Source organism: Lipophrys pholis (genome assembly GCF_963383615.2).
Source record: "Lipophrys pholis genome assembly, chromosome: 19".
Taxonomy (NCBI): domain Eukaryota; kingdom Metazoa; phylum Chordata; class Actinopteri; order Blenniiformes; family Blenniidae; genus Lipophrys; species Lipophrys pholis.
The window spans coordinates 15,521,462-15,531,938 of NC_137647.1; the positions used below are offsets into that span (position 1 = coordinate 15,521,462).

Consider the following 10,477-nt stretch of genomic DNA (forward strand, 5'->3'; position numbering starts at 1 on the left):
TAGCTTACATTTTAAATGATAAAAAAAAAAAATCTATTTAATCTCACTGGGAAACTCATCATTAAATAATATTCTAAGAGCGTCCTGTTTTACGTTTTAATATATCAACCCTTTGCCCTTTGTAAAAAACACTCAAATGTCATTGGTATTGAGTGTCAACACTTGTACATATTTAAAATCTTTGGAGTCCACTAAAACTGAGTACCATAGCCATTTTATCAGCATTTTCATTACTAGCGCAATTATACTAAATAATTCCTTCCACAGATGGTTTCATATCAGTGCCATCCCACAACATGTTTTATAGAGACGCTTTGGACTTAGATTCAATTTGTCTCATTAAACTTGAGCGTAATGTTAATGTTTAAAGTATGTCCCAAAATAGATGCTTTGCAATACACATGGGAAGTTTTGAAGGAATAATTTGCCCCGATATATAACTCACAGAAATATATTTGGAATTACTCTGATACGAGAGAGAGTTTGTCATTTTGTAAGAACAACTTGCCTGTACTTATCCAAGCAATTAAACTTGCTTTGAGCCAGGAATGGAAATTAATATTGGAGAAGCCCCCAAGTGCCGCTGGTATATGGTTGCAGAACACTGGCACCTCTTGTATTCCTCTAATAAAACCGTATGTAAGGCCCTTTCCATAAAGTTCAAGTGGTATTACACCTTGCCTTAAAAGGACAAGAACATTTGCCAAGAAGGCTGAGATAAGACCTATAATAAGGCCCACTCGGATATCAAAGATCTTTATCCCTGTGCCACATTTAATTCTAAGGATGTTGTTGCTGTTATGGAAACCCAGTGTCCTTGAAAAACTATGCGTCTCTGGTTTTGAAACATTGCTGGCATAGGCCCTAAAATAAAGTGACCCACATGATCCGAAAAACAGCTGACGACTGCTCTAATGCTTCTCAAGAGAATAAACAATTACCTTATTAATAATAGATTTATTGTCGTTATAACGTTGTATCCAGCTGTATTATTTTACAGCAAGCTTTCTGGCTATCTGAGGCATCAGATAATGGTCACATTATTTACTGTACATCTCAAAGTCCATGGAGGGCAAAATACTTGTCAATGTTCTTTGTAAGTATTTGGTACATTTAGATACACAAACAGTTATCGGATGTATTTTGTAATGCTGGTATGTAAATGAGATGAATTATGATCACCCTTACACATTGTTGAGAGGAACACTGTGCTGAAAGACAGCTTCATTGAGGCCTTTCCCAAAGGACTCCATGACATAACACATTTTGCAGTTTAATTTGTGTGTTAGGTGTTTTACAAGCAAGCATAGTTTAAAATGGTCACAAATAAAATGAAAAAACATAAATTTGCATATGTGTTTTATGTTCATATGGGAATATTAAAAAATAAATAGACGGTGGCAATCTGCTATTCTTGTTTTGCGTTTATGGTTTTCTTGTTAGTTTTGTGTGTAAATATTGCAGCCATACTACAATTCACTTGTGCTGTTGAAGGAGTAGCATACAGTTGTTAATGACGTGTATATGAAACATTTCAATTGTAAAGTAGTGTTTATATGATCACAAAAAAAGTAAAAAAATTAATAAAAAGTTGTTTTAACCCACAAGTTAAAACAAACCACAATTGATACGACCTGATTTTTAAAAGGAAGATAAAGCATTTTGAAAAACCTTTCATTGTTGACATGCAATAGCGACATGTATACCATCACATATGAATTATATGGAATAATACATCACTATTAGACCTTACTGGCTCAACATCATTTCAAAACTACATTGACCAAGACCCTTTACTGCGTGATCATTCTAGAGAGATCAGATTTTATCCGTAATCATTAGGGAGGAGCCAAACCTTTTTTCATCAAACAGTATATCCTCCATGAATCTATTCCAAAATATAACAACACAGGGGAAAGTTGTAACCTCTTTTTCGGACATGCCTCTAATATAATACTTTTTATTTCGAGAATGATTAGAGAGACAGATTTTCCTTGCAGGTACTTCTGTTAGGACTGGACATGTTATTTTGTGGACATCACATCTCTATTGGCATTTAAAAAGCATACCTCTGGCGGGGATGGCTCCCCTTGCATATATGAAATATAGCTTTGTAATGAATGCCCTGAAACAATTATTAACTTATTTTGGTATTGCCCAACTGTAAAATGGTTTTGACAGGGTGACTGTATGCTTAAAGCAATCCTACTTGCCTGATAAATCTTTTAGTCTAGATGTCAAAGTATTACATTCAGATTGCAAAAACTCTGGAAAATTTCAATGGTTTATTGCTTTTCCTGGCAAGTTCAAATATTACATTTTCTCAATTAAATAGTGTAACTAAAGGCATTTAAACCAGTCGAAATATGTCCTTCACTGAATGTATTCAGATAAACTCAAACTCCCTAGCAAGAGATGTAACTTTTTCTTTTTTTCTGTTTTTTCTCTTTATTTCATCCTTGTACTGCTGTACTTATATTGTTCATGTAAAATGATTATTGTTCACTGAATGACATGTGTTGTCCTGTTAACAATATGTTATTCAGCAGTCACACATTAGTGATCCAAATCTTTATTATTATTATTCAGACTTCTTTGACACCACACTATATCTCCTGCAATCTTTAACCGATTTGAACCATTCAAATATCAAAACGTGCAGCTTGTTCATGAGATGACTGCTGTGACGTATGCTTTTTATGTCTTCAATCACAAAAAACTACAAACAAAGTGTCCCATACAAAGTGGATGGGAAAGGCGTTGGAGGAGATCCAAACAGATAAAAGGAAATCCTTTTTCACTTCCTTCAGCTTCATCAGCATTACAGTTCAGGTTTATTCAGCTTCAGCATCCGCACTTAGTTTTTGTTCTGGAAATGAAAACATCTAGTTATCAATAAAGTTTATTTAAAAAAAAAAAAAAAGCATTTCTGCATGGCGTTTACGCGCTTGAGTGTCTGTGACGCAACCTCGTAAACCCGGAAGTCTGACTGCACGCGTTGGCTACGCGAGGAATAGCTAACTTGCTAATATTAACATCGCTGATTTCGGACAATCTTTAGAGAAAAGATGGTTTCGTCAAATAAAAAAGCGGATGTTATGTTTGTGAGTTGCACCATTCAGAACATTATTGGCTTTATGTGTTTGTCGCTAGTCTGTGTTTTTAACTTTTCTTCAGTGGCTAGCTTGACCGTGCTAAGTTGAGTTGAAGTTTTGGATGCTAAGCTAAAAGGGCTTTAAAACAATATATAGTCGTACAAACTTTAAATGACTGTGCACTTAAAATAATCAGTGCCAATACTCTGTTTGCTATAATTTTAGACTTTTAAACCTCATGCTATACTTCCCGTATCGTTTTTCTGTTCGGCTACAACGTTAGCTTGAGACGTCGTAACTCGATTCCTTTGCTGTGTTTATGATTGTATTAGGAAGAAGATGATCTGCCTTATGAAGAGGAAATCATCAGGAATCCATACTCGGTCAAGTGCTGGATGCGATACATTGAATTCAAACAGAATGGACTCAAGACAACTCTCAACATGATTTATGAGCGGGCTCTGAAAGAACTGCCTGGCAGGTAAATGAGGGAAAACTTTGCAAATACTGCAAAACATTTCTGTAATCCGATTAAAAGTGCCAGTTAATCCACAATTTAAATCATTACAAGCGTACAAGAGCAACCTTGCATATTTTGACATGGCTGTGGCTGCTACGTAGCACTGCTTTTGTCTATAAGTGAAAGCACCGTTGATGAATACAAGGTTGACGTAATTATATCTGCATGAAATATGGTGTTCTGTATTTTGTTGTCTCATTAATAATGACTCCTTTTTTGTTTGGTTTTACAGCTACAAGCTCTGGTACAATTATCTTAGAGAGAGACGGAAACAAGTTAAAGGCAAATGTGTCTCTGAACCAGTCTATGAAGACGTCAACAACTGCCATGAAAGAGCACTAGTGTTCATGCATAAGGTGATTCTCACTGCTGAGCTTCTTACCTGAATTTTCTTTTTTTTAATTCAGTGGGATATTGGTCAATGTTGAACCTGAAACTAACCTCCCATCTTACTTTCCACTAGATGCCGAGAATATGGCTTGATTACTGCCAATTCCTTGTGTCTCAATCCAAGATCACAAGATGTCGGCGAACATTTGATCGTGCACTCAGAGCCCTGCCAGTAACTCAGCATCCACGGGTCTGGCCACTATATCTCCGCTTCGTCCGTAACCTTCCCCTGCCTGAAACAGCCATCCGTGTGTACCGCAGGTACCTGAAGGTAAGCACAATAAGAATTCGCATAACACAAAAAAATGTACAATTTAAAATCGAGGCTATATTGGGACACTTCCAGTGATTGAGTTATCTTACTCTGTGTTGTAGTGACTCTGAAATTGTTGTATATTGTTGACAAGTTTGTTTGGCAAGTACCAAAGCTTGATGAATTTCTTGCTTTAATCGTTTAGGTGTTTCAACGATTACCCCAAAAGCTTCAATGTAATCTAGAGTTCTAATATTGAACTAAATTTCAGAGGCTATTCGCAATTTTTAACGGTCTTCCCCAAACCTAAACAATTGATAAATGAAATCCAATAATTGAAATACAAGGTCATCAACATGTTGGCTGTTAGAATGTAGACAGTATATGGTTATCTTTTGGAATAATACGTTCTTTTTCTTGGTCTTGTAGCTTTCTCCAGAGAATGCAGAGGAGTACATTGACTACTTACGATCTGTTGGCCGTTTGGATGAAGCAGCAGTGCGACTCGCCGCTGTTGTCAATGATGAAAGCTTTGTTTCCAAAGAGGGCAAGTCAAACTATCAAGTAAGATGTTATTCTCATTCCAAGTAATTTGCATTGTATTTGTCTCAAGGGCATGGAAATGTTTTAACATTTTTTCTTTATCTATTTCTTGTACAGCTGTGGCATGAGCTATGCGACCTAATCTCCCAAAATCCAGACAAAGTGACTTCTCTGAATGTAGGGGCTATCATCCGAGGGGGCCTCACTCGCTTTACGGACCAACTTGGAAAGCTTTGGTGCTCTTTATCGGATTACTACATCAGGAGTGGGCACTTTGAAAAAGTATGTTTCCTCTGAGTATGGTACACGTTTGTGCATAAAATATAATACAGATTGAAAGATATTATTCAAACGAGAGAAGAGTTAATGACGAACATTGCCCCTTTTTTTTGTTTTTTGTCTTTTTTTGTTTGTTTTTTTTCTTCCTCAGGCACGTGATGTGTATGAAGAGGCCATCCTTACGGTGGTAACTGTAAGGGATTTTACACAAGTGTTTGATAGTTATGCCCAGTTTGAGGAGAGCATGATCGCTGCCAAGATGGAAACTACAGCTGAGATGGGGCAGGATGAAACAGGTGTGTGGATTATTCCAGAATATTAGAGATGTTTTGTTCGCCAGTCTCATTACAGCTTAATTGCTTTTCTATCTCTGTACCCAGATGACGTGGACCTGGAACTTAGACTAGCCCGATTTGAGCAGCTGATAGCTCGGCGGCCTCTCCTGTTGAACAGTGTACTGCTCCGGCAAAATCCACACAATGTCCATGAGTGGCATAAGCGGGTTAAACTGTACGAGGGAAATCCCCGGCAGGTGAGTTTCAGATAATTTCCTGCACACAGTTTGGATGGGAACACAACACAAGTATGTATATAATTTTACAAGAACTCAATTACCTTTAAATGAGCATTAACAAATCAATGTGCTTTATTTTTCATGCAGATCATCAACACATACACTGAGGCAGTACAGACTGTGGATCCGATGAAAGCCACAGGGAAGCCTCACTCGCTCTGGGTGTCCTTTGCTAAATTCTATGAAGAGAACGAGCAACTCGAGGATGTAAGTCCCTGAATTCTTTCCACCAACGTTTTCTGAGTTTCCAGAATCTCAGGTCTTACTCGTTCACTTTTATATTTAATACCTCCTGTAACTTAGGCCCGGACCATCTTTGAGAAGGCTACAAAGGTGAACTACAAGCAAGTGGATGACCTTGCAGCAGTGTGGTGTGAATATGGCGAGATGGAGCTTCGCCATGAGAATTATGAACAGGCACTGCGCATACTGAGGGTAACAGTAGTTGTCATTTCAATATAGCCTAGATGTATAGGGACATCTAGTGGCGGGATTGAGTAAAGACAAAATAACTGGGATAATTTTTGTTCCTTCTGTTGTCTGCATATTCTCATTTGTCCAGATAGAAGGCACCTCAAAGCAAATTGATTCCTGTCAACTTAGGCAAAATTCCAGCATGAACTGTTGAATGGTGGAGGGTCAAAAGGCCTTCCAAGACATCTGACCAAGTCCACTTAACCTGATATAATTGCTTTGAGGTTTCTCCAACTAATGGATGTTAAGTAACCAGACCCAACCCATTCACAGTAAATCTGATGCAAATCTTTTAAAAATATCAGCGTAGAGATTGCAACTTAATTATGACAGCTGTAATCAAAAAAGATAAAAGTCCTGTTGCATATTGTTGGCTATATGAAATTTTGTATACATCTATGATGAATATGATTGTAAACCACAATTCTTTGGTTGACTTGAATATAGAAAGCTACAGCCATCCCATCGAAGAAAGCCGAGTACTTCGACGCGTCCGAGCCAGTCCAGAACAGAGTCTACAAGTCCTTGAAGGTCTGGTCGATGCTGGCTGACTTGGAGGAAAGTCTCGGTACTTTCCAGGTATGTTTACTTCATGTCGGATTTGTTCTATTCCATTAGCCAAAGAAAAATAGTGTATGAAATCATAAAGCACATAAAATGATTTGTCTGACAATTAATTTTTCCCTCCTCAGTCAACAAAAGCTGTGTATGATCGCATTATTGATCTCCGAATAGCCACACCACAGATTGTCATCAATTACGCCATGTTCCTCGAAGAGCACAACTACTTTGAAGAAAGCTTTAAAGTAAAGACACCACTCATATTCCAACTGACAATTCATTTTTCAATTCTATATATTCCTGTCCATTGCAGATTGCTTTTGACTGATTATTCGATGTCTTTGTTTCAGGCGTATGAACGTGGCATCGCTCTGTTCAAGTGGCCAAATGTTTATGACATTTGGAACACTTACCTCACCAAATTCATTGATCGTTATGGGGGGAAGAAGCTGGAGCGAGCCAGAGATCTGTTTGAACAAGCCCTGGATGGCTGCCCTGCCAAGTTTGCAAAGAGTAACTAACTGTTTAATATATGTTGACTCCTTGTTGTGTACTTAGTGACATTTTAATATTTGTTTATTTATGAAGTGATTGGAGCATTTCTTATCTCTCCCTAGCCATTTATTTGTTGTATGCCAAATTGGAGGAAGAGTACGGTTTGGCACGGCATGCCATGGCTGTCTATGAACGAGCAACACAGGCAGTGGAAACTGAGGAGAGACATCACATGTTCAATATCTACATCAAGAGAGCAGCGGAAATATATGGCGTTACATACACTCGGGCAATCTACCAGAAGGCTATCGAGGTAAAAAAAAGAAAGAATTATAATTCATTTATCTAAGTCATCAACAAAATAGGATTTGGCGAGACATGGTGCTATAATCATTTTTTGCTGAAAGATCCCTTGCCTTCAAATAAGATTAGTCCAGTTTGTATAGTTCTTGATTACTAGTTACCTAAACTGACTATATACTAAAGTTGCACTTGAACATAGAACCTATTGTAAGTTAAATGTGAATAGTAGGGCAGCTATCAATTGTCTCCTTTGAAACGTGTAAAATCTGAGCTATACTGTCTCTTCTTGTCCAGGTCCTTCCTGATGAACATGCAAGGGACATGTGTCTACGATTTGCTGACATGGAGAGTAAACTGGGTGAGATTGATCGGGGCAGAGCAATCTACTCCTACTGCTCCCAGATCTGTGACCCCAGGGTGAGAGAAACCACCTTCTCCTCTACTTTCTAACTGCACAGATTGTCACATTTCTATCAAAGCTGCCAGCAAATTTCAGATTGATGCATTTTTGAATGTGGATCTTTTAGGTGACTGCTACTTTCTGGCAAACCTGGAAAGAATTTGAAATACGCCATGGAAATGAAGACACCATTCGAGAGATGCTGAGAATTAAACGCAGTGTTCAGGCTACTTACAATACCCAGGTCAACTTCATGTCCTCTCAGATGATGAAGGCAACAACAAGCTCTACAGGCACTGGTGAGAAAATTTAGAGTAACTAAGAGTGTAAAGTGTCTTTGTTTTGGAATAATGCCTTGAGCTGTCTGCTTTTCAAGATATGTTTGACATTATAAAAATATAGCAGCTCCATGTTTCACCCAGGATTTTCTCGATACTCTCTCAATGAAACTTAATTTGCTGTTCAGTTTTACACATTCTCTTGTTTTGTGTGTGTCTGTGTGTGTCTGTGTGTGCAGTGTCCGATCTTGCTCCAGGCCAAATGGGAATAGATGATATGAAGATGTTGGAGCAGAAAGCACAGCAGCTTGCTGCAGAAGCTGAGCAGGACAAACCTAAACCCAAAGAGAAGATCCTCTTTGTCAGGTTTGTTGTTTGTATTTTTTACTTTTATTCAAATCTATATGTTAAAAATGCTTATTTTGCTTTTCTTGACTGCGTCTTTCATCCCTCCATCTTCTATCCCACTTATATCCTGTTCAGTGTAAATGGGTGCTGGAGCTACTCTGCAAGGGCACATTACACCCTGGACATAATGTGTCTTTCAGTCAAGTATAATTGAGATCTTGGGTCTATTTTCTCTCTCTCTGTGTGCAGGAGTGATACTTCTCGCAGTGAGTTGGCTGAGCTCGCCAAACAAGCTAATCCTGATGAAATTAACATTGATGATGAGGATGAAGATGATGATGACCAAGGGCCAGATGGTGAGTGGTTAAAAAAAAAAAAAAAAGAATAAAGGATGTTTTGACATTTGTGCCAGTACGTTATGCATGTAGAACTGAATTCCTCTTGGTTTTTACAGAGGTGCAACTTGAACAGAAGACCATTCCCACCGCTGTCTTCGGAGGACTCAAAGATGATTAAAAGTCAAGTTAATCACTCATCGTTTCTTTGCTAAGATATTGACGTCTTTTTTTGTGATTATTTAGTAGAGTGGTTGTTCAGTTTGTGAAATGTTCTTTTGTTTGTTTGCTTGTTTTAGTATCTTGTGACAGCTGAGAGGTACTAGGTGTCAATGTTTGTACTCTGCTCTTTCCACATTCATGTCGCTTTAGATGCAAAGACTTGTTTTGGCCACATGGTGTCACTGCAGCTCAACCATGATGCTGAAGATGTTGCTTCTGAGCAGTTGTGACTTATAAATGCTACTATCTAGCTACCTGTGAACTGTGAAGAAAAAAAAATTGTGGTTTGACTTTGAAACTAAACTTTGTAAAGTCATGAATTTGAAAAAGCTCTTTAATACTTTGGAATTACAAGTTCTGTTCAGCCCTGGAAAAGTAGGGGAGGAGCATAGTGTGTTGAGCGGAGAGCATTCATTTGAAAGTGGAGCTTAGTATTCAAGCCTTGCATTGTTACCTTGAGGAGCACAAGAAGGTGGGTGTCTTGCAGAACCCAAGGCTTCTGAGGAACTTTCATAACATGTACAAGTCAAATTCCTCTTCTAGTTTCACATTCCCATGTATGATTGTAAAATCTTAATGACGGACGGCATATAAAACATTTTGATACCATATCACTAAGAGCAATCTTTTCTGCCCAACCTGTTGATAGAGGTAGTTTAAAACTCAAATGTTGACTTTCTGCCTTCATTGTGTTGAATTTTCATTAAAAATGAGTGATTTATTACTATTACCAATAAATGCAATGTTTTTTTCACTTGGAGCATTATGTTAGAATGTAGTTTCGTTTTTTGAAATAAACGGTGAGTTACTATACAGTGTAGCATTTTCTGTATAGTGTTTCAAAGCTGTTGCATTTTCTTGAATTATTTTCATGATGTGGGTGAGGTAAACCTGCATAAATGTTTGATCAAAACGTATCTTGCTTTAAATTGTTGCCACTCCATCATCAGAAGTATGTTGGCCTTCAAATAGGAAAAGAAGTGTCTAGGAATTTAGTTTCTCTCATAATTAGATTAAAATGGCTGGAAGGTAATCCTCTTATAAAGTTACTGCAGTGGGGCACTTGAAACAACTTGGGACTGAGCATGTGATGAGGCACCCCTGAGATTTTTCTTTTCCAATGTTGTTACTGCTACAATAAAAACAAGCTCAAAGACGATCAGAAAGTAAAAACTTGCTTTGAAGTCAGCAAAGTACAGTATATACAATGACCTTTACTTGTAAATGTTTAATATGCTGCTGGTCTTTAACAGACATAACCACAACAGTTTGGCATGAAACGGGTCTAATTTACATTGCACCCGCGTCACAATCTATCACAACCAGATTTGAAGGATTCACTAATAAATGGCATCTGTGTCATGGTTAATTTATTTTCTAAATATTTCCACCTTAACAACAATACTC

General features: G+C 37.8%; 1 protein-coding gene across 1 annotated transcript; it reads left to right on the top strand.

Moving 5' to 3' along the window:
• Positions 1 to 2,965: 2,965 nt before the first annotated feature.
• Positions 2,966 to 10,228, top strand: xab2 (XPA binding protein 2). Its single transcript, XM_080488525.1, has 19 exons — positions 2,966 to 3,104; positions 3,428 to 3,576; positions 3,848 to 3,971; positions 4,079 to 4,276; positions 4,688 to 4,822; positions 4,919 to 5,083; positions 5,232 to 5,376; positions 5,461 to 5,612; positions 5,742 to 5,861; positions 5,958 to 6,089; positions 6,576 to 6,707; positions 6,821 to 6,934; positions 7,040 to 7,202; positions 7,307 to 7,497; positions 7,782 to 7,904; positions 8,015 to 8,186; positions 8,405 to 8,531; positions 8,763 to 8,869; positions 8,968 to 10,228. Exons 1-19 carry the CDS (start codon positions 3,069 to 3,071, stop codon positions 9,027 to 9,029), a joined length of 2,547 nt encoding a protein of 848 aa, XP_080344651.1. The 5' UTR covers positions 2,966 to 3,068; the 3' UTR covers positions 9,030 to 10,228.
• The last annotated feature ends 249 nt before the right edge of the window (positions 10,229 to 10,477 follow it).

Bases quoted from the DNA above. Each gene is read 5' to 3' on its own strand.
- xab2 (XM_080488525.1), top strand. From the start codon at position 3,069: ATGGTTTCGTCAAATAAAAAAGCGGATGTTATGTTT. The intron at 5,377-5,460 runs GTGTGTGGATTA...CTCTGTACCCAG, and splicing joins GATGGGGCAGGATGAAACAG to ATGACGTGGACCTGGAACTT. The intron at 5,613-5,741 runs GTGAGTTTCAGA...TTTTTCATGCAG, and splicing joins ACGAGGGAAATCCCCGGCAG to ATCATCAACACATACACTGA.